Raw genomic sequence first — 25,110 nt, 5'->3', positions numbered from 1 at the left:
ATATCTTGTAGCATGTAAGATAAGATGAGCAAGATAGCATTTTACAATCGCTGCCTTACTGGCATCACCACTGACCTGCGGCAGAAAGTCATACATCAGAGGACTTTTCACCTAGAAAAGAACAATCAAAAAGAAAAGCACATTGAGCGCATGCATTATGTATGATAAAACATGCAACAGCTGAAACGTGATAATGGTGCTTGGTCACATATTGTAGTAATATGTTTGTTTTTTGTGGTATTGTACAGGAAACCAGAGTTAGACCAGTAGATCGGCGAGCCATTATATTTTCTCGTCTAAAGCTCGCTGGCTTTTCTTGTAAATCGTAAAAGGTGATATAAGCAGTGCTTGTACCAGTATCTGAAGAGATTTGCTGTTATTGTAGAGCTGCCGCTGCTAAGGCAGATAGTAATGACTTAAATGCTCACTTAGACCTCACTGAGAAAGAAAAAGAATTTATGGCAGCTCGTAGGCGGCAGCAGGCAAGGTTAAAAATGCAGACCAGAGCTGACTCTGTCCCTGATCTCACCAGGGCAGAGGAGACTTACAACCGATACATGAGCGAACGTCTTGGCCTTCGCAATCACATGCTTGAGTCAGATGGCAAAGTTTATCATGGGGACGGGGTTCAGCCCCGGCCTGCACATGTCCAGACGTAGGTCACTTCTCCATATTTTTTCTCTCTTGTTTTTAACTCACTTGGCTGGAAATTTTTTTTATTTCGATTTGTACGAAAAACAACAGTAGCTCTTACCAAGGTTGTACTGATATAGCAGCATGGCGAAGATGGCCTACTAGCTCTTGACTATTAGTACAGTGGTTCATTGGTTCAGTTGGCCAACTTATCATGATAACACTGCCTTAGACATATTTTATTTGCTTCAGATTATGATATTTCAGCACAAGATCCATTATATTGACAAAAAAAAACAGGTACGCGCATCGTACTGAAGGGGGGATAACAGACAGGAAATGATGTTGCAATGTTTAGGTGTTTACATTATACATGTAATATGTTTATAGTGGTAATGTGTGTATCATGGCAGCTTTCTATGGATAGCACGAGTGTTTCCTTCAAGGCATATTGTGATGATAAGACAATCACTTTGATATAGGAAGTTGTCCGACAGTGTTAAGGTGTCTGTTTTTTCTAAAGTTTAGTGCAGAGGTTAACATTCTTACAATAAATTGAGAGAATCATTCTCATTTTGATGTTTTGATTTAATTTGTTGAATGAGTCATTTTTATTATTGGTCAATTCTAAATAGCACATTCTGATATCTCTTAGACTTGAAAGATATCAGCATATCTGACACTCTTATCATTACTCTTCTCTACTAACCCTAGTGTTGTCCTTGTCTCGTCTTCTGATGAGCTCTCACACTCTATGTTAGCGGAATGGGACCAGCTCAAGTGACTAGTTTCTCAAGTTTTAGTGACAGATTGTGATCTTTTAGACTTAGAACCTTAGTTTCTAGATGTCAACTTTTGGTGCCGGGTGTATATTACGCTCGTACACATTGTAGAACCTTTGTGTTGAGGTAGAATAGAGACGCTAAGCAAAGACTAAGCCTCAGCATGTCTGGCAATGGCTTTCCTTTCTTAACATTGTTGGTAACAATTGATTTAGAGAAGTTATATGTATATGTAGGATAATTTGAGACTTTAGTCTTGCACCAGAATACAGTAACCTGATATGTTGTTTCTGTTATAAAGAGTTATTGATATGATACGGTAGGCGGCCACATGTGTGCATAAGCCCTTCCAATCTAGCCTCAGCCTTCTATAGTTTGTGTGGTTATCTGAGTTTTGACACCATGCTTAGCCTTAGTACCAGCTTATGTTCTTTGCTTTTGTAGCCCTTATTGCTTTCTGTCCCTTCACAACAAGAACAGTTTATCTGAACTCACATGTGTCATCGTATCCCTATCGTGTGTGTGTCTCCCTTTCTCCGCTTGTTATGCTATAATTGTTTGAGACTCCAGTTGGGAAGATAATTCCATCTCATTAACATGCTTGTCAAGTTGTACCTTTGTTGTGTAGCAGCTTTATTTCTGTTGTCATTTTACAAGCTCTTCAAGCATTATTAGAAGTTTACACCTAACTCATATACTACAATGGGTATATATATATATACATCCGTATATACATATATATATATATATGTGTTTGTGTATATATGTTTGTGCATATATATATATGATTATGTATGTATATGTACTAGGTGGATGTCCGGCGTTGCACTGGTAATAAAATAATTACCCAATGAATTAGAGTAACTTGAGCTAGTCCAAATCTTTACTATAATAAGAACCCTGTCCATTCGTCTGAAGCCAGCTTGTGCTTATAAGTGTGCTTATAATCGTCACGTTACGCGTCATGATCTCTCACGGAATCATGATCGTAAAGCGTACTAGTAGTAAGCATTAGTATTTTTGCAGGCCCTTTAAGCGTGCATATTTTAACCGGTGTAGTAAATATGTGCACAATTATTAATTAGTATGACCAGTTGAACATGCGGTGTAATAGATAGTGCGCCTGGCTGTAGAACTGGAGGTTCCGAGTTCAAATCCAGTACCAAGCAGATTTTTCGCTCCTAAAACTTCGTTGCTATAACTGGACATATGGATGACAAACACTGAGATTTTTATATATAGATACATAGATATATGTATGCATATGTTAGTATATATGCATACGTGTAAATGGATATGAATATGTTTGTGTATAAGAATATGTTTGTAAATATAAATATATGTGTATATAAATATATGTATATACATTTATATATATGTATATGCAAGTAAAATACATATACATGTATATTTATTTTAAATCGTGCTGCCTTTATATTTTCACATCTATGAGAAACACTAGTTCATGCTTTAAAATGTAAAAGTAAGATTCCTAGTTTGTCCGTTATTTGTGGATGTTCTCTTATAGCTGATGTTTGGTCAAATAATCATCATGTTTGTGAATGTGAGATAACAACAGCCACACATTCATGTTTCCTGCTATAGGAATGGCTGTCCAACTATTGACGAGTGGGAATACGCTGCCGGACAGCGACCCAACCGCCCTACATATCCTGATGGTGCTGCCCCCGTTATAGCTCATCCTAAATTCAAAGACTACATACACAGCAAAATAGAGCCTTTGTATACTCCCACTCTTGAGAGTAAGTCTATGAAATGCCCTTTACACTTACTGACAGAGTTAAGTTGATGAATAGGTAACTAATCATTTGTTCATGAGGTAGTTTTTAGACTTGCTATTTCTAACAGATTCCATTGGCAAGTACAGTCATACATTGACATATGAGTGCCCCAACATACTAGAAAATCGAGATACCATCATAATTTCGAGCGAACCTCTGCGTTCAGATATGAGAAACCTTTGAAATATGAGCTGGTTCTCGATGACCACTAAATGGCCAAGTATGCGAGAGGCTGTTTTCAAGATTTGCACCGCTCTTTCTTAACAAACCAGCGTGAAAAAGTTTAAAAAGGTTGGCTAAAAGTTGTAGTGAAAGCGAAAGAAATAAGCTAATCCGAAAGCAGATAATAGAAAAGTAAAACGAAGACCAAATTAATGTTAAGTTTAGTAAAAGATTCAAACTTAGCTTCAAGTATGCGTGTTTGGTAAGCTAAATTCATTTAACTCTTTCACTACTACCCTAAATTCACTATTCTGACCAAATTACTTTAAACCGATTTTTGAAAATCTGATATACCGCTAGTATTTATGCAAGAATCAATGCAGATATTGTTTTACTGTAAAATGCATCTTATTCAGAACAAAGTTCTCTACAAGATAAGTACAAAATGAATCATCTGAATCTCACTCTTGCAAAATTTCTGACGCTTCCTTTGCATTGAACGAACCCGGTAAATTTCCTTTCGCTATGATGGTAGCGATCTGGTTTTTTCGTTTTGAAAATAAGTAAAATTGAAATTGCTTAGCAAAAAGACTTTCAATTGGTTGCAAGTGATTGGCCACAAGGCTGTTTCGTTAAAGACAAAATTTGATTAGTCTAGCTAAGCTTCGTAATGAAAAAAAAGTGAAACACTATAATTGATTAGCCGATACGTTGGCTTACGGTCTGTACTTTTATTACCGCGATTGCGGATAGGTCGGCGCTCAGTAGCGGAAGAGTTAAGTTAAATCCAAAGTTTATGTTATGTTACGTAGCATCACGAAAGTCTAGTGTACTGAACACATTGCTCTCAAGTTTCTCTCCCACCACCATTATTAGCCACTACGTCTGTCCCAATTGTAAGAACTCCATACAGTAATGTACCTATAGTGATGTTATATTTTAAAAAAGATCCTAACCACTAAATAAACATTTGTCACTTTATAAACGTAGGTACTGAATTACAACAACTAAAAACGCATTTTTCCATCGTAATGTTCTGTTTGTAGGTGGTTTTTCCATAATATTGGAGCGGATTAATTTGTATTTAGTGATTTTACATAGGAAATATTGCATTGAGATAAGAGAACATTGACATGTGAGCTCCATTCCGAAGCGCATCAAGGTCGTATGTCAAGGTATGACTGTATCTGGTTGTTTCGTTACGATGAACCGGCAACAAGTATAGAAGCAGCGCTTCCTTGTTACACTGAAACTATCCATCGTGCCTTAACTTCATGTACTAAAAAGTGGAGAGCTTAAGCTATTATGCTGCCGATATAAAGGCCTAATATTGAAAAACAATTAGAGATGTTTTCAACACGTCCAGCTTTGGTAATTGACCCTTTTACTGACCGACTTGAATTAGCTGGCTGAGTCCGCGAGTACATAACGTGTATGAGGTAAGTCAGCGGTGATTATAGTTCCAAGCCACTGATGTATTTGATAACAGGCAGTCTGCTGCCTCTCAGACCCTCCAGAATAAAATAACGCTCTTGAATGGGTGTTTACAAAGGACATGTTAAACATTATTTGGATAACCTATGCATGCTATTGTTCCATGAGCTGGCATGCATGGCTATAGCTTATTGCTCGTGGCACTTATATGAAGCAAAGCTTGTCAATATTGTTCGTTCTTTTTCCTTTCATTGTCACCTAACCCAAGCAGATTGTAACAGAAAATGTCTGCTCATCATTGTATGTTTAGTAAGCCTATGTCTATACAGTGGTTGGTCTGTAAACCAATGTGTTACGCATGCTTGTTTAGCAAAGATGGCCACCTCGAAGCCCGGCTCATTATCTAAGTTGAAACGTCTGCGACGCAAAGGTATGGTCATAGCTGTAGAGTCCCGAGCATAGAAACGAGTAGGTCTGAGCTCAACGCCAGTCTATTGAGAGTTTCTTTGGTTAATTGGCGTCTTTATCAGTCATAGATTCAAAAGAATTTTTAAACAGAAAAACAAGTAAACAGAAAAACAAGTAAATCATTATTTTTTTTGTTTCAACACTTAATTATTGGAATCAGCATAAAAAAGATAGTAGATTTTTTTACTGTCGTATTTTGTTTATGCAATAATTAATATACAGTTTGATTAGCGCTGACATCCTGCTGAAGTGTTGCTAGCAAGCTTTTCGTTAGGTAATTATCTCATCGTGAACAAAAGCCGACGCTTCTAGTGCCGGGACTCTACATAGAATATTTGAGTAAAAACAAATTTATATTTTTGCTGCCTATATATTCTGAGATACACTATGCAGTCCTTGAGCGTCGCACACACCTAACAGCACAAATAAGTTCACATCTCTTCCTTCTGCTGCCTGCTGTCATAGTGAGTTCAAGATCAAATGTAATTCTATAGAATGAGTTGAGTTACAGCATAACTTCGCTTACTATAGTCTAGAATAAGGCATTAGTGGCTGACACCAGTATCAACAGCAAGCATTGGTGATATCAATGATTAACAATTTTGCATTTAAATTATTGCGTACAGTTTAGCATTTGTTAGTTACATAACACGGAGACCTGAGTTGTTTGTAAGTTTGTGTGAGTGTAATATGTACATGACAAGTACATTGAAATACTCTGTTCCAGAGAAATGATGTTTATACTGTTAAACATATGTGCATCATTTCCTTGAAACAATATATTTTAATGTACTATTTATGCGTTGTGGTCACACCGTTCATGTACATGTTACACTCACACATTATAGCCTACAAGGAAGGTATATGAATAGTGAAAGTGTTCCCTCAGTTTATATGGAAAGAAAGCTTTAAGCTCATCTCACTTTTTATTTGCTTATTCAACTTTTCCTGTACTTAGACTCGTGTCCTTTGCATGTAGAGGCTTTCTTACAAGTTGAATTTCCAGTTTGTTGCTTGACGGAGTTGGTTGCCATGAGTCATATTTGTTCTTGGCTCTGTCTGGGTGCTGCTGCACCTTGTCAGCATGTCTGCTATTGGCTAGGTAATCTTTATCAACAGCCAATGCGCATGCATAGCGAGTGAGATAAAACAATCTGTACCAATTGACTTTTTTGCGCTGTAGACATTCCACCAGACCATCAATAGTGATATCTGCGTGAACTGTGGATATTCAATATGAAACACTAAAGCGTGGCTCCCATATCCACTGCAAGACCCCGGTGGTGATCTCGCGCAGAAAAACACTTGCAGCGCTAAGCTCGGCGGCTTATGTTCACATAAAAATCTGCATCGCTGATGATCGCATAAAAATGGTCACTCGCCATGTCCTTACAAAAATGCTGACCTTCACCTGTACAGTGCATTTTGGGAAGGTTTTGCCTGGGGTTCCTTGCGAAAGTTCAATAGCGCTGAACTCTGAACTTTTGCGTTGACCACCGGCAGTACTCGACGCGTAGGACCCGCTTCTCAGCCGATAGCCCTGCGAGCCTGCACCGATGCTTGCAGCGTATATGGGAACCAGGCTTAAAGAAAATGGTTTTGTTGAATGCTGCCTAGTTTTGCTACCCAATGTTCTTCTTTCCTTCTTTGCAAAGAATAGTTTTATGGAGAAAACATATCCAAAGGCTACCGGTTTGCTCATAGACATGCTAGAGTGATCAGACTTCCAATCACACTCACAACGCACTTAATTACTTGTTTAGCATTTGTCAGCTTCTTATGTTCCCATTGCTAATCTCCGCTGACATTACATGGTGTTGCCAACGCTGCCACTGAAAATATTAAAGCTAAAAGCGCTGCTTACGCATTTAGTCATTCACTGTCCACCAATTTAAAAGAAACTAATTACAGATATTGGCATAATTTGTCTACAATAAAGTATTCCCAGCACTGCCCACGATATAAATAGGTTTATTTCACCCAATCAAACTTCCATTGGCATACTTACAATTGTCCATTACAGTGCCTGGTGCTAGAACATTTGAAAGTCAGATAAGCCCGTTTACTCATAAGTGGAGAGGCATATGCATTGTGTATGATGCCGAGAAGTCAAAGAGAGACCAATCTCATGTAGATCCACCCCGCAATGTCAACTATGCTCCCCATCTCATCTTCGAATCGAGATTTGAGAGCGGCAACTTGCGGCAAGCCAGACGAGTGTAAGCAGTAAACTTTACCGAAACAATCGTAAAAAGGGTTTTTGTTACAGAGGAAATTTTTGTACGATGCTTCAAATCTTTAAACCGCTGCTTGTTTGATAGCACGAGTTGAGTCGATGTATAAGGAAGTATCTATATGACAATAATTCAGTTTACGCCTGCCCTGATTTAACACAAGGGTTGGCCAGCCATGATTTTGTGAGAATAGCTACATTAAGTGATAAATTTTAGCGATATATTATTTATTACGGATAAAACCTCTTATTACCATCATTTAGAGGGTTGATGGCCTATAATTGTACTGTTGATATTACATTACAGAGGCCAGTTTGAATACGAGTTGGTGCTAAAAACTGATGTCTTCACCAAAAGACACACGCAATGGTATTACTTTCGAGTCAGAAACATGCTGCCTGGTATCATATACAAGTTTAGAATAGTCAATCTACTAAAGCGAGACAGCTTGTACAATCAAGGTATGTCCACTTCTCTTCATCACATAAACACTACTGTTATGAATGTGTGCCCTGTATGTACTGTAAAACCTGTATTTGAACATCACCTTTATTTGAACGTCACCTCTATTTGAACACCACCCCTATTTAAATGCCCCTATGAGAGAAAACTTAAAAATAGAGTGCCACCCTTTAATTGAACGCCACTTCTATTTGACCGATACTATTTGATATTCTTAATCTTTACGACCCCATAATTACAAGCGATGAATAGAAAAGTGTTCAAAAACCCATAATAATAATGAATAACAATTACAATAATCAATGACAATTAATTTGTTCATTGTTTCTGTTCGTATCGAAGTCTGTTTTCAAACTCCAAGTTTTTTAGGTTTTTACATTAAAAAGTTTGATCGCAACATAATAGAAATAATTAGTAATTGTATCAGACTAATAGTAGTTCCTTTTTAACACGGCCTTGATACATTTTACTTTGATGTATATGAAAAAGTTTTTCATTTATGATGGAATCGGTGTTACTACGTATTTTGAGGCTAAAATTTTGAGGCTATTTTGATTACACGCGGTTTCTCTTTATTGGCGCTAGAAGTTTCGATTTAAAATGGCTTCGCGTAAAAGTTTTGCTCTGCTAAATGATTGTTTAGGCGCTAATATCGACTAGCTCAGCTGTGCAGAAAAGGAGTTGAGGTCAGAAGACACCGGGGAAGGTATTAAACAGCCAGAAGAGTATGGAGTGGAAACAAAAATCAGAACGGGCTGAGTAAACGATGCTAATATTTATATTTTTAAAAGTGGTGATTTTGGTTTTAAAATGTTAATTTTTGTTGCCTCATGCATTATAAAGATGGTTGGTTTATGTTATTAGTTCTTAAATGTATATTTGTAGCATTTAATAGACTATTATTATTTTTAAAAACTTACAAATTTGCAGATTTGTAGCATTATGGATCGACGCTTAAAATGGATCGGCGCTCGTAACTCCTGTTCTATTGTACATAACAAATCAGTTTTGGCTGCAAACTGCAGGAAACATATTGATGAGTGAAATGAGCTTTTATGCAACCTTGTTACATATAGTTAAAAGATGAAACTATGCTTTTAAATTTGAAATTAAATAATAAACTTTAAAGCTCCAACAAACTGCGACGCAGGCAATAAGATCATTGTAGTTTAATTGCAAGCAATAGGTATCAACTGGTGGAGACATGTATCAGTTTCCTCATGCATATTCGGTTAAAGATGTACAAGTTGGAGGAAAATTGGCAAATTCCTTGCATCCAAAAGGGTTAATGTCGCACCACCTGACGGAGAGTGTAAAGTATAGGCGGCATTCGATTCGCCCGTGAAAGGGTTAAATTTATCTTCTCAATATTCTGGCGAAGGTTTTGAAAAATATAACGCTACCCTTTATTTGAATGTCATTGCTAATGAATCGCCACACTAAGGGAACGATTGAAAAAAACAGAACGCCATGGCTTTTAAATAAAGGTTTTAGTGTTTTTATGTGATAATTTGGATTTGCTTTCCTCAATGAGAGGATAACTCCCAAGCCTAAACAAAAGTGTATATGATTGTTGCGCTACTGGTATATTTGTTGTCAAATATGGACATATTTTAGGTATGAGACCTTTATTATATTCGGAAAGAAATGCAGAGGAGAATGCAGTGGGCTGGGTCAGGCATGGCCATCATATCACGTAAGACTGTGTTTACTTACTCTATACTGCCCACTGTTTATTTACTCTGTACTACCCACTGTTTACTTACTGGGTACTGTTCACTGATTACTTACTGGGTACTACCCACTGTTTACTTACTCTGTACTGCCCGCTGTTTACTTACTCTGTACTACCCACTGTTTACTTACTCTGTACTACCCACTGTTTACTTACTCTATACTGCCCACTGTTTACTTACTGGGTACTGCCCACTGTTTACTTACTCTGTACTACCCACCGTTTACTGATTCTGTACTGACTACTGTTTCTTTACTTTGTACTACCCACTGTTTACTTACTGGGTACTGTTCACTGATTACTTACCGGGTACTACCCACTGTTTGCTTACTCCATACTGCCCACTGTTTACTTACTCTGTACTGCCCATTGTTTACTTACTCTATACTGCCCACTGTTTACTTACTGAGTACTGCCCACTATTTACTTACACTGTATTACCTGTTGTTTACTTACTCTGTACTACCCACTGTTTATTTACTCCGTACTGCCCACTGGTTACTTACTCTGTACTGACCACTGTTTACTTACTCTGTACTACCCACTGTTTACTTACTCTATACTGCCCACTGTTTACTTACTGGGTACTGCCCACTGTTTACTTACTCTGTACTACCCACCGTTTACTGATTCTGTACTGACTACTGTTTACTTACTTTGTACTACCCACTGTTTACTTACTGGGTACTGTTCACTGATTACTTACCGGGTACTACCCACTGTTTGCTTACTCTATACTGCCCACTGTTTACTTACTGGGTACTGCCCACTATTTACTTACACTGTATTACCTGTTGTTTACTTACTCTGTACTACCCACTGTTAATTTACTCCGTACTGCCCACTGGTTACTTACTCTGTACTGACCACTGTTTACTTACTCTGTACTGACCACTGTTTACTTACTCTGTACTACCCACTGTTTACTTACTCTATACTGCCCACTGTTTACTTACTGGGTACTGCCCACTGTTTACTTACTCTGTACTACCCACCGTTTACTGATTCTGTACTGACTACTGTTTACTTACTTTGTACTACCCACTGTTTACTTACTGGGTACTGTTCACTGATTACTTACCGGGTACTACCCACTGTTTGCTTACTCTATACTGCCCACTGTTTACTTACTGGGTACTGCCCACTATTTACTTACACTGTATTACCTGTTGTTTACTTACTCTGTACTACCCACTGTTAATTTACTCTGTACTGCCCACCGTTTACTTACTCTGTACTGACCACTGTTTACTTACTTTGCACTGCCCACTGTTTACTTAGCATAAACTGTTTATTCACTCTAACGATTCTGATCATAGCACTCTAACCACTGAACCACAGCCAGCCATTCCTTTCATATGATTTATGCATGTCTGCAAGGTATCAGTCTCTGTCAGGTATGGGCGTAACCTTCAACACACAGTGTGCCCACTACTCAGCCGAGAGCTTCCCTACTATGAGCTTGAGTGGCAGATGGAATTTCCATTTGAGAATGACACATGCTACCTAGCCCATTGCTACCCTTACACCTACAGCGATCTCAAAGAAGACTTGGATCATCTCATCACTGATACATTCCGCAGTCGCTATGCCAAGAGAGAAATAATGTGTGAGACAAAAGCAGGCAACAGCTGTCATCTCCTTACCATTACAGATTTTGGTGAGTTCTGAGTTTGACTGGCATATCTAACTTGACCTGGCAGTTACACTTATAGTAATACTAGTACACTGGCAGTCTCGTGCGCTATGAGAGATCATCATGTGTAATAACTATGTGTACAGTTATTCTTAGACGTGAAAAGATGGTTGCGTTGCACAGTTAGTAGAGCGCGTGTATTTAGTGGTTATGATCTGCAAAAAAATGTAACATCACAATGTACTACATGCAGTACGTACTGTGGGGAGTGCTTACCTTTGAAGCAGACGTACAACATAAACGTTGAATTCAACTTAAATTAATTTAGCTTAATAAACACATACAGTACTTAAAACTGAGTTTTAGCATGTATTTTGCAAAACTGACCTTCAACTTTGTCATCGGTTAAAATTTTATCACTTATCTGTTTTTGAGTTCATTTTTACTATAACTTATAATGAATGACGCTAAACTGAGATAGCGAGCATTGTATATCTCCTTCATGTGTTGGGAAAGGAATTTCGGCAAATCGCATATCGGCATTTTTGATATTTTGTCATGATCAGTACAAAATATGTCGTGATCGTGACCGCTACATTTTAATTTTGAGAGACATTTTCAGTGTTAGCATATTGCAAGAAAAAATTCGTCCTTATCGTATTCTCACTTGAAAAAAAATTTGTCAAAAAAAATTTTGTGTTCCATATAGTAAAGCGAAAAAATCTTATGACAGAAGCATTGTGACCCGAGGGCACACTGTATTAATTAATAATAAAAAGTGCACATTTGGCGTGTGCAATCGAAAAAAAGGTATATGTACAGTATATAGGTGATAAAAGCGATAGATGTGATAAGAATGGCTTAGCCTTGTGGTTACTCACGCTTGTTAATAGACATAAGATTTGAATGTCGTGAGTTCTATTTCAAGACGAAGGTGATTTTTTCAAGGTGATTTTTTATTGTTAAAACTTGAGCAGCTATAGCTGGACCGACCAAAGGCAGACAGACAGACAGATGACAACAAACAAACTTTAAGATTTATATATACAGATTATTATATTATTGCCACATTATAAAATTATATTATTGTTTAGCTGGCCATTCAAAAACTCAATCTAGAAAGCTTAGGCTGCAAAATAATATAGCATCGGCAGCCAAGCCAATTTAAGCAGCAGACTACACATCATTCAATGAGTTATTTTGTACAATTGAGTGCATACCTGATAATTGTTATGCCTGATTGTTTTAGACTGCCGGGCAAAAAAGCAATATGTAGTTGTGTCGGCTCGGGTGCACCCAGGAGAATCAAACTCTAGCTGGATGATGAAAGGACTCGTGAATTTCCTAACGGGAGATACAAAGGAGGCAGCTGTATGTACTTATGGTGTTATTCTGCTACCCATCGCATCCTATTTTATACCCTTCTATACATTGCCTTCAAAGAGATTCCGTTAATGCCTCTAAGATTCTATTATGAAATTTTAGGAAATTCGCCGAAAGTTTGTATATAAAATAGTGCCAATGTTGAACCCAGATGGTGTAATTGTTGGCAACTACAGATGCTCTCTGCAAGCCAGAGATTTGAACAGAAACTACAGACACCCAAGGAGAGACAACTTTCCAACAGTGTTTAACATAAAAAGACTAGTGGAGAACATTAACAACTCTGTTGGGGTTTGTTTTTGTTTCTTTCCAAATATAAGTGGCAGCAAAAACAGTAAATATAATTTAAGGAATTGTATGCTCTTTTTACTGATAAAAAAGAGTAGACAATTATTAATTTTATTTGCTATCATTTATAGTCTTCTACCGTATTTTATTATAACAATATTGTAATAATCATTCTGTTATTACCCATTATTTTTTAGTTTTATCTAAAGCCTAACTTTGATATTCATAAACCCCATTTGTATATTTACAAACCTCCACTAAGGTCAAATGTTAGACTGATTTTATTCTGACATCTTACTTTTAGGTATTTGTATATTGTGACTTCCATGGACACAGCCGGAAGTCTAATGTATTCATGTATGGAAACAACCCTTCAACCACAGATGCTGGTAATGTGAGAGCATTTCTTGAAGAGCGAATGCTTCCATTCTGCATATCAAGAGTGGTAAGTTTTCATCTGTAGCACCAGATAATCATTGAGAGGGTTGGCATACAGACCAATGCTTTAACAAAATAATTTACATTAAGCTTGTGATCTCTCATGGGTTACGCTACATAATATCGCTATTACATGGTCACTCTATCATATCCTCATGATGTTAATACAAAGACTTAGATAGACTTAGATTATAGCGTGGGGCAGCTAAATACTTCAATCACTAATATCTCATTGTAATGCCTCATTTTTCAGCTTTGTCTGCTAAACAATAAGCGAAAGAGCTAGAGGCAGGCAACTCCTTATATGAAAACTCTTATTTCAGGGTGGATCGATATTCCATTTCGAGTCATGCAAGTTCCACATCCGGCGATGCAAGGAGTCAACAGGTCGTGTTGTCATGTACAGAAACTTCAACATCAAGAACAGCTTCACGATGGAGGCAACTTTCAGTGGCACACAGTTGGACAGGTAAGGCTGTACTCTTGTATTCCATGTTTAGTAGTGGCACACAGTTGGACAGGTAAGGCTGTACTCTTGTATTCCATGTTTAGTAGTGGCACACAGTTGGACAGGTAAGGCTGTACTCTTGTATTCCATGTTTAGTAGTGGCACACAGTTGGACAGGTAAGGCTGTACTCTTGTATTCCATGTTTAGAAGTGGCACACAGTTGGACAGGTAAGGCTGTACTCTTGTATTCCATGTTTAGTAGTACTGATTGTATTTCATGTAAATAGAAAATTAAAAATGAAAGCTCCAGTGTAGCCGAGTTTCATAGGATGAGAGTTACTTTTTTATATGTGAAGTCTTAAGATTTTAGTCTTACTAATCATCCTATCCGAAATAAAATAGAGTCAGACCCATTCTGACTCAGGGGCCTGTCACTGTGTGTAAAACTCATTCTTCCTATTGCGATAGTCAAATTATTACTTAATGCTATAATATTATATCAACGTAATGCTATTCCGTGTCTGATGTTGTAATTGCTGCTTTTTAGGGACGGTTCTAGGCACTACAATCAAAAGGATTTTATGAATGCAGGAAAGTACTTTGCTTTAGGAGTCATGGAGTACGCATCTCAGCAAGCAGACAAAGAGTGAGTAGTCATCCTGGTTCATCTTCCTATTATCATTATCCTATCCATCTATCACTCTGCATTTCAAGCTTTAATGTACAATGATAAGTACCAAGCGCAAAGCTCTAGTAAGAGTCGTTACGATGAGTTAACATTTCTACTTCCGCTCTCTCTTTGGCTATCGGTTTAAGCTAGTTATCAAAGAATCTGATTGGAGGTTCCAAATTTCTTAACTGCAAACCGTAATAATTTAAAATCACAAACAATTTAATAAAAATCATTTTAATTAAAATGTTTAAGTATTAGTGAAAATTGTACCAGTTTAACCTCCTTTATCTCAGCAATAAACTAAACATGAATTAAATTACTTGGCTAGGGAAGGTAGCTGCCAAACATTTCATACACTATCATTAGTGCAAAACATTTATATCATGCACTGCCAAACATGTTTGTTATAAGTACCATCTTGGGACACTGCTCCGAATGAACTCAATTGTTGAAAAACAGGCTTAGTTAAAACTGTCCATAATAACTCTTCTTCAATAATTATTACTCTCTGTCAGTATTGAACTACACATTGGCATTTTAAAGTTAGCTGTCGTGTGACCTTCTGCAGCAATCGCTTGCCCTTCTGCAGCAGTTGTGTGACCTTCTGCAGCAATCGCTTGCCTTTCTACAGCAGTTGTTGGACCTTCTGCAGTGATTGCATGACCTTCTGCAGTGATTGCTTGACCTTCTGCAGCGGTTGTATGCCTTTCTGCAGCGCTTGTGGGACCTTCTGCAGTGATTGCATGACCTTCTGCAGCGGTTTTATGCTCTTCTGCAGCGGTTGTATGACCTTCTGCAGCGGTTGTGTGGCCTACTGCAGCGGTTGTGTAATCTTCTGCAGCAGTTGCTGATCTTCTGCAACGGTTGTGTGACCTTCTGCAGCGGTTGCTGACCTGTGAGAGTTGCATGTATTGCAGGAAGGAAACAACCATGCTTCTCGACCTCACCAAAGCAGTCACCCAACAAATACTAACTGATAGTCATCTTACCACCCTCGATCAGGCAGCAGTGGATATAGAAGCAGTGCTCAGCAGCCATCTCAACCCTGACAAGTCCAAACAATCAGCTCAAGGTTAGCCGCTGTCTGGCAGCAGGCAGCATTGTAATAGTTCAGTGCAGCATGGTGGGCTGTATCAAATCACATTGTAAAACAAGAATTCACATGCGTGGGATGATTGACTCACTATTTCAGTAGTATTGCTTCACCATTCATGAAACTTGGTTTTTAGCAATTAGTTTTAGCACCAAGGAAGTTAATTGAATTTTACTACTCAGTGAGAGACACTTTTTTAAGGGGCTCCTAAAACTGACACCTACACTGCCAATTTTAACATTGAAATGTTACCATAACTCACTTTCTTCTCCTACCTTTCTGTACTGATCTCTTTCTGTTTCTCTCTCACATTCAACTCTGCCATGGTTCGTTTGTCTTCCCCTGTTTCTCTCTTATTGCACTATTTTTTCATTTACCCTCCCTTGTCTGAATTTGCAGATATAGCATCCAGCGATATTGGTTCCTCTACAAATATCAGCCAGTCAGACAGTCAGTCAGACAGCGCTGACAGCAAACGTGCTGCTGTCATTCAAGCTCTTGACAGCATCACAGAGGAAACACTTTCTAAGTGTGTGAATATTCTAGCGAAGCTCAGCCTTCCTGCGAGAGAAGCTCAAGTCTCCGAGTAAGTTTTTATTGTCGGCTTATCCACAAACTAGTAACTTAAAAATAGGGGGCTCCACTCTACCCGTCAGCTTTGGGGTAGAGACAGAGTGTTAGGATATAACAGTCAAACTGCAGTTTTTGACTATAATCTGTTTGAAGAGTTATTTGTTCAAAATCTATGACTTTTCCCATTATAGTTAATGTAACTTATTTTAATCGGTTTAAAGTCTAAAAAACAACTTTTCAAAGCATTGTTTACTTTTTTACATCATGAGCTGTACATCCATATAATAAGAGAGCAACTAATATGTAAAACAGTGATTGTCTCATAAAGTCTATTTATAGACTAGAGTAGGTTAGGGAATGTACTGTACTGCTGTATCTTTATCAACTTGTACTCCTGCTTCAATTCAATTCAATCTTGTGTACTGTATATCATACATAACACCATATAGAAGTAGACTGTGTGCTTTACTTTAACAAAATGTATTCTAAGATCATGAAAAATAAAACAAGACCGTATGTTTTATGTTTACCAATTTTAACCAAACCATTAAAGTATCAAAGGCTAGGTTACAATCTAAAACAATTCTCATGAAAGAGCATGGTAGCGTGTTCTGTCGAAGATCATGTGAAATAACTAAAGGGCAGCAGAAAATTTTATTGTCGTATATTTTTGCCAAGTGTAACATGAAAAAATATTCTTCTTTCAGTTTGGTCAAAAGTCGAATTTGTGATCAAAGGCTGAGGCGTACAAATTTTGAGCTTACTCGCCGAAATCCCACTTGATAAAAATCAAAAGCATACCGCTGTTCTCGCTGGAGCCCGTATCAGTGGCGTGATATTTTATGGATGCGGGTGGATTGGCATTTTGTACCTTCAAACCTGCTTCAGTTGAAGGCTATATTTAATACTTTTCTACTAAAAAAGTTAAGGTTATTAGAAATTTGTTTTATAACATACGTATTTCCATGACAAAGGGAGAATGAGAGAATGGTAAACTTTGCTCTGCCTTGGCTGAAGCATTACTGCTGATCATGCACTTTTTACAACCTGTGGATGCCAGTCCTGTAGTGGTCCTCGGTTCAACTCCTCGCCTTTGCTAGCTTTTTTGCAATTGTTACGACTTGCCTTGCATAATAAGACTGTTTTATTATGATCCGTCATGAGTTCATCTGTATTTGAGCATCTCTTCCTTTTGATAAAACAAATAATACTGTTACAATCGTAAATATTTTTAATATACGGTAGGTGTCTTCCAACAAGCCTTTATAATGTGACTCTAGTAATGTTGGGTAATGAAACAAAAACCACGCTATATTACATGGAATAAAACAAAGCATCGGTAACTATAGCTTCATTAAAAGGTTAACAGTCATAGAATAACATTGTATAGATGCTTGATAAGTTATATTTAGCAGTTTGAACACTGTTCCTAACCTTTCTGTCATAGCTAGGCTAATCGCAATGCTTTATGCACGTTAAACTTGTTTGAAGGTCGAGTGACAGCGATAGCGAGTCGGAGCCTGAGGTGCCTGAAGAAAAATCTCGTAAGAAGAAAAAAGCGAAGACAAAAAAGAAGAAAGACAAAAAACAAGTAAAGTCTAGCATACCTAGCCTACATGATAAGAAGGAGGGTGCCATCTCGGCAACGGTTAAACAGATAAATCGACCAGCAGCAGACAACTCCGCTTTATCTATTCAATCAGCAGTAAGGCCAGCTGTCTTTTGTGCCGCTGTGATGCCTACCGCTGCCTTTGATAACAACCCACGCGGCCTTCAGTAGCCTCTAGAACCCAAGCTTCTCAAAGTTAACAGACGCCTAGTCGCTGCTAATGCTATAATAGAGTACTGGTAGCTAGGACTCAGAGGTGCTGACAAGGTGCTGTCACTGCGTGGTGACAAGGTGCTGGCTCTGAGTGTCGTAGTAGAATAATCCAACGCTACCAACTGCTACAACTAACAAGATTTGTGATTTTTGTGTGAATAGTTAATGTGTCTTTAGATTGATAGCCACGCCTTGTACTTTTGTTAGAATCCCAGTCTATATTGTCATTAGAAGTTGTGTTATCTATGTTGTAGCAACTACCTCTTATAGGCAACCTGCAAGATAGTGACTACAAGGTGAGTTTTGTGTTCAGATTCTTATCATGGTTTCTGCTAGACTTTTAGTATTGTCTCAATTTTTATTATTGTTTAAACTGGTGAGTTTGCTGTCAAAAAGAAAAAAATTGATTAGTATTTTCCTCATGCTTCCTCGGTGCGATCTATCTCGCTTTTTTGTATCACGCATCTTCATATCTCTATCAATATGCATCTCTGTCCTTTCATATTTTTTCGAAAATCAAATCAACTTGAAGTCGATTCTTAGACAAATTTTGTTTTATTTTTTGGCTATTTTTGGCACATCTTCGTTTACCACATACATTCATTTTATACCCTTAGGAGTCCGGTGTGGCACTTGCCCAATCACAAGAATAGTTTCCCTTGTAGAATGCAAACAGAATGGATATGAGGTCATCAAAGGGTCACTGGTCCAACCCATACTCAGGTCGCAGTAATGGTGGAATCCCATGTTTTTCAGAAGAGAGAAGCATGGAACGGGCTGCCAAGGTACAATACAGTCTAGTTATAACAACTCATTGTAAAAAAAATTGTTAGCATTGTGAAACTTTGCGATCTGCTTCTTGAACCTTTGAACTAAAAGAATTTTAAAGTTTTTATTTGGACAAGTGTTGGCATAGCTTGAGCGAACAACCATTCAATTTGGGTCACTCATGTAGGTTGTCTCCCCTTTTCACATTTGCATGAAAAGGTAGACAAATCTCATTTCGTAACTAGTACTAGATGCATGCACTTGGACATATTAGTGAGTCATGCATCAAGTTGTTACCAAAATTTTCTAAAAATAGCATTCACCACATATTCAGCCTATTAGTCACAAAGCTCAGCGTGTTTCTTTATTTGAGGTGAACTTGGAGGCACACAAGATGTTGTGTTGGTGTAATGTCAAGAAGAATATATCATATAATAGTTTACTCGTTAAAAACTTGTTGGGGTTTGCTGTAAGTCCATTCTCTTGCGCCTAGATATTGAGATAATTTAGAATAAACCTGCCTTTTGACCCGCGACATTTCGGAAGTTTTGCTTGTATCGTGTTTCTGGTTGACTGGCATAATTGCTGTTCTAGAGAATGGCTGAGTTGCAGAAGAGAATGGATGAAAAGACAGCTTCTGTGCAAACGCTAGGCCCGTTCTCAGAAAGAGAATATTTTGATAAAGACTGCGACATATTTTATGATGACCTAGCTCTCCAGCATCGTCAGGCGGAAGATGAGATCACAAGAACGATACGATCGCATAACCCCCATACCAATGTGAATGCAAAGAACCACATGGGTCAGTATTGTCAAGCTATTCTCCGTAATTTTTTCAAATCCTTAAACAAATTTGTTATGAGTTAATCAAAAGTATAATCTAGTCAGTGAAGCATGACTAAATTATACATTTTAACATTTTCATTCATGATTAATTTCTCTTCAATCTTCTAGTTACTTTTCTATCTTGTTTTTTATTAGATTATTTGCTATACAGCCAAATCCCTACTTACATTCACCTCAGCATCTAAATTCTTGAACATACAATTTGAGTAAATACCTGACTGCACCTGAGGTAGATTCTAACATACAATGTATGACTATCAAAGTTTTTTTAAATTTTGCAGCTGTGTAAGTAAAAGCGACAAAGGAAAATAGAACAAAAAGATTTAAACATGACAAAATATAAACCTAAGTGAGCTTCAACTTCTGACTTCAACTGAATCACTTCAAACTTCAGGCCACTTCCTTTTATTACACATGTCTCTACTACCAAGTCTCTACTACCAAGTCTCTACTACCAAGTCTCTACTACCAAGTCTCTACTACCAAGTCTCTACTACCAAGTCTCTACTACCAAGTCTCTACTACCAAGTCTCTACTACCAAGTCTCTACTACCAAGTCTCTACTACCAAGTCTGTACTACCAAGTCTCTACTACTAAGTCTCTACTACCAAGTCTCTACTACCAAGTCTCTACTACCAAGTCTCTACTACTAATTCTCTACTACTAAGTCTCTCCTACCAAGTCTCTACTACCAAGTCTCTACTACCAAGTCTCTACTACCAAGTCTCTACTACCAAGTCTCTACTACCAAGTCTCTACTACCAAGTCTCTACTTCTAAGTCTCTACTACCAAGTCTCTACTACTAAGTCTCTCCTACCAAGTCTCTGCTACTAAGTCTCTTCTACCAAGTCTCTACTTCTAAGTCTCTACTACCAAGTCTCTACTACCAAGTCTCTACTACCAAGTCTCTACTACCAAGTCTGTACTACCAAGTCTCTACTACCAAGTCTCTACTACCAAGTCTCTACTACCAAGTCTGTACTACCAAGTCTCTACTACCAAGTCTCTACTACTAATTCTCTACTACTAAGTCTCTCCTACCAAGTCTCTGCTACTAAGTCTCTTCTACCAAGTCTCTACTTCTAAGTCTTTACTACCAAGTCTCTACTACCAAGTCTCTACTACCAAGTCTCTACTACCAAGTCTCTACTACCAAGTCTCTACTACCAAGTCTCTACTACCAAGTCTCTACTACCAAGTCTCTACTACCAAGTTTCTACTACCAAGTCTCTACTACCAAGTCTCTACTACCAAGTCTCTACTACCAAGTCTCTACTACCAAGTCTCTACTACCAAGTCTCTACTACCAAGTCTCTACTACCAAGTCTCTACTTCTAAGTCTCTACTACCAAGTCTCTACTACCAAGTCTCTACTACCAAGTCTCTACTACCAAGTCTCTACTACCAAGTCTCTACTACCAAGTCTCTACTACCAAGTCTCTACTACCAAGTCTCTACTACCAAGTCTCTACTACCAAGTCTCTACTACCAAGTCTCTACTACCAAGTCTCTACTACCAAGTCTCTACTACCAAGTCTCTACTACCAAGTCTGTACTACCAAGTCTCTACTACCAAGTCTCTGCTACCAAGTCTCTACTTCTAAGTCTCTACTACCAAGTCTGTACTACCAAGTCTCTACTACCAAGTCTCTACTACCAAGTCTCTACTACCAAGTCTCTACTACCAAGTCTCTACTACCAAGTCTCTACTACCAAGTCTCTACTACCAAGTCTCTACTACCAAGTCTCTACTACCAAGTCTCTACTACCAAGTCTCTACTACCAAGTCTCTACTACCAAGTCTCTACTACCAAGTCTCTACTACCAAGTCTGTACTACCAAGTCTCTACTACCAAGTCTCTGCTACCAAGTCTCTACTTCTAAGTCTCTACTACCAAGTCTCTACTACCAAGTCTCTACTACCAAGTCTCTACTACCAAGTCTCTACTACCAAGTCTCTACTACCAAGTCTCTACTACCAAGTCTCTACTACCAAGTCTCTACTACCAAGTCTCTACTACCAAGTCTCTACTACCAAGTCTCTACTACCAAGTCTCTACTACTAAGTCTCTCCTACCAAGTCTCTACTACTAAGTCTCTACTACTAAGTCTCTACTACCAAGTCTCTACTACCAAGTCTGTACTACCAAGTCTGTACTACCAAGTCTCTACTACTAAGTCTCTCCTACCAAGTCTCTGCTACTAAGTCTCTTCTACCAAGTAGCGATAAAAACTGTATGAATTTACTTTTCTGCATGTAGTATAGATTTTTACATTTAGTTTTTAATTTTACGTCGTGAATATGTCTTAGTGAAATTTACCTGATTACCTGCAATTTACCTGCATTTAGTGTCTTAGTGTGTAATTTACCTGACGTATTTATTAGAAAGTTATCATAGTTTATAGCTGTGAAATGTGTTAAATGTAATAATAATAACGTAGATTTTTATGGTAATACTTGCTCCAACATCCAATGGTTTTAACGGATGGGAATATTTTAGAATGAATTGAGCTCGCATGCAGAAGTACGACTGTAGGAACGAATGATCCCTTTGTACTGCATTTCATTGCAGCTTAAGGTTACAAGGTTTTTGAAAAGTATAGGCATGTTCTTGTTTGACAAGTAAAAACAAGTTGGTGTCTTTCTCAACTGAGTTATTGCAAAGCTCAGAATAAACTTGGAGACAGTGCACCTAACTCGGAGACACTTTTTGTACTGACTATGCGTATGCCCCTTTAGAATATTTTATGCCCCTTTTGAATTTCATCTATACAACTGTAAAAAGCAGTGAAATGCTTATTCCATACATGACTCATAATCTGAAGATTGCGTTGAAATGTGATAAGATGTGACAGTAGAGACACGTAGACCTAAACGAACCTGTTGAAATCAGTCAATTCGAGTCTGCTAGAGTCGTCTGAACCTGAAAGTGTTGAAGCTGCATATTTTATGTGCACCTGTATGCTGTTGGTAGCTGGTGTTAAAATATTTACCCTTTGAATTGCTTGATTATTTTACAAACACTTGAAAAACTGTTTCAATGTAAATAAAACCATGCGAATGCTAATTGCTGTGTTGCAATCACAAACATAAGAGCTATAGTTTTATGTAGCGGTAGCTTATTGGTCAGCGAGTTAGCCCAGCTAATTTAGTATGCTTCTCAAATACAGCGCAAATTCTTCAGATTTTTGGTCAGATGCAGTTAGTGTGAAAACCGGTGTATTTGATGAATGTCTGTGCAGATTTTCTAAAACCGGAAGCTGAAGAGCCTCAGTTTAAGAACAGCAGTCTCACTCCGAATACCAATCAGTTCGACTCCAAACTGAGACGATCGCGCACAGAAATGTTTGACTCGCGCAAGTATAGCCGGTGGCAGAACTCAGCAGATAGAAGTCCAGTGATGGAAACATGGAGCGAAGCTAATGAGCATAGCAAGATCTACAATAGCCGCACAGACTTGTCAAGAATTAGGTCAGTAATTCACTTGTTAAAGCTTCTACTGTGTATAGGTACATTCACTTCGTAACGAAAAATAAATATTTTTTGTAACCTATCTCTTATTCAGCGGCTCAAATTCAACCTCAAGATTTCCGGCTGCTACTACTGACAGCGTAATCACTACCCAGACTGCGTCTTTGTTTGACAAGAGCAACCCTCTGAGCGCCCTCACTCGCGAATACTCTGAGATATTAGCCAATAAAATTAAAGCCAGTCACTCGAGGGTGAGTTTGTACAGAGCGTGCTATCTATCATTTATTTCATCTATAAAGTGTGTTATTACTCCATATAATAGATAGACTTCAGAGCAGTTGTTTGCCAGAGCATACAGTTTATAAATTTTTATTATTAATCCTTTTCCATGCATTAGATGCTTGTGTACAAAAGGCTATGAAGGGCGGCATGCTGTGTCAACCTCGCCACAAAAATAAAATTAGCCAGCAATTCTTTAAGCAGAATACAGCTTTGATTTTAAATACTTGTTTTTGATTTGTACAAGGTTGTTTCAAGGTCATTGAGTCATCTTTCTACTTTACTACATCAAAAAAAAGATTTCCATTTTCATTTTGTGATTTGTATCATCTTGATTATCACTTAGAAAGCTGAATGCTTGATCAGTGTTAGTGTTAACAGTGTAGAGTTATCGTCCCATTCAGTGTGACAACCCGAGTATGTGCCATACACTTTACTGTAGCCATTAATGGGATGGAGTTGTGATTACGCTTAGTCATTACACTATTGTAAATTATGGCTGGTTGTTTGGCTTTGTTAACTTGATATATATATTAGTCTGATTTGCTAAGTTCATCAACCTTACATAAAAGTTGTTGTAGATACAGTAGATGCTCCTACAACATAATTAAACCGTTCCAGGAACGCTTACGTTATAGGGATTTTAGTTTATACGAACAGTAAAACTGCCCAAAAACTTTACATAGGGTAAGTTCTTTACGTTTAGGGAAGCGTCTACTTTAACTTACTGTCCTAACACTATACAAATCTGACATAAATCAAAAATGTATGCCGGCAGCATGTTCACTCAGATGTCTCAAGCTAATTCCTCTTTGCTGACTTGTATGATTCATCTTACAGGCTGCGAGTAAAGTACACGGAAACAGATCACATCTGCTGAAGGTCCTACAGGTGAATCCTCTACACTGTCAGCCTGGACTCGAGTAGTTGAGCTAAAATGCTGTTTTTTTCCCTTTTTTATCAACATCTCAAGCTTTTCATTAGTAGAGACATTGTCTATCAAGAGTTAAATTTGGATGCAAACCTTATTGCCATTGGTCAAAATAGAGTGTAAACCATATTGCCATTAGTTAATTTGGATGCAAACGTTATTGCCATTGGTCAATTGTTGAGATAACATTCTGTGTCAAGTACTTGAATACTATGTAACATTTTTTCCTTAATATATTTAAACTAAATGAATTTTACGAATTCTTTTTGTACATATAGTTGATTATTTTTTATTTTTTAATTGGATACAAAATACTCAGTTTTTAGTAATTCTATTTTTAGCTTATTTGTGCGAGAAAAGCAATTGGTTATATGTTAGAGAGTTAACTTTGAACCCATTACCCTTGCTGCCAGTCTGCTGGTATAGACTGTTGCTGCCATGTGGATATATGTTTTGAATATAATCTATAAATTCTCTGATGATTTGGCCTGCCCAGTGCTTGCGGGTTATACATCAATGTTAAAGTTAGGAACTATGTTATATTAAGAAAACGTGGTGTTGGTGCAAATGTCTAGAGCATTAGTATGGCTAGCATAGGCACTGCTAATGTGATAGCAAAGTGTCCTTTATGTAACGATATATAAAGAAAAAACGAATGAATGGATGCAATCTCAGAGATCTGTGCCTAAATTATCAGATGAAGAAACCTGGCAATCATTGGGAAAACCGCTAGTTGTTGAAAAAA

The 25,110-nt window shown here is 37.8% G+C and overlaps 2 protein-coding genes across 3 annotated transcripts; both read left to right on the top strand.

Annotated features, from left to right (window-relative positions):
• Positions 1–406: 406 nt before the first annotated feature.
• On the top strand, positions 407–24,767 carry LOC137400798 (cytosolic carboxypeptidase 2-like). 2 transcript variants are annotated; one of them, XM_068087139.1, is made up of 21 exons: positions 407–655; positions 1,717–1,734; positions 3,021–3,178; positions 7,305–7,500; positions 7,822–7,976; positions 9,595–9,673; positions 11,110–11,372; positions 12,598–12,719; positions 12,834–13,022; positions 13,324–13,464; positions 13,781–13,926; positions 14,454–14,552; positions 15,497–15,651; positions 16,072–16,258; positions 17,737–17,950; positions 18,322–18,363; positions 18,733–18,852; positions 19,430–19,637; positions 22,927–23,155; positions 23,250–23,406; positions 24,275–24,767. In XM_068087139.1, the coding sequence occupies exons 1-21, from the start codon at positions 459–461 to the stop codon at positions 24,359–24,361; spliced, it is 3,162 nt and encodes a 1,053-aa protein (XP_067943240.1). In that variant the 5' UTR covers positions 407–458; the 3' UTR covers positions 24,362–24,767. The 2 variants fall into 2 exon arrangements, with proteins under 2 accessions (XP_067943240.1, XP_067943237.1); XM_068087136.1 differs by having other exon boundaries at positions 22,927–23,206.
• LOC137385450 (uncharacterized) lies at positions 19,928–21,889 on the top strand. The gene is made up of 4 exons (XM_068071912.1): positions 19,928–19,943; positions 20,076–20,242; positions 20,919–21,273; positions 21,681–21,889. The coding sequence occupies exons 1-4, from the start codon at positions 19,928–19,930 to the stop codon at positions 21,887–21,889; spliced, it is 747 nt and encodes a 248-aa protein (XP_067928013.1).
• Positions 24,768–25,110: the final 343 nt, after the last annotated feature.

This window comes from Watersipora subatra, chromosome 1 (assembly GCF_963576615.1).
Source record: "Watersipora subatra chromosome 1, tzWatSuba1.1, whole genome shotgun sequence".
NCBI lineage: Eukaryota > Metazoa > Bryozoa > Gymnolaemata > Cheilostomatida > Watersiporidae > Watersipora > Watersipora subatra.
Note: the sequence above shows the minus strand (reverse complement) of the source record. Positions and strands in the feature narration are given on the sequence as shown.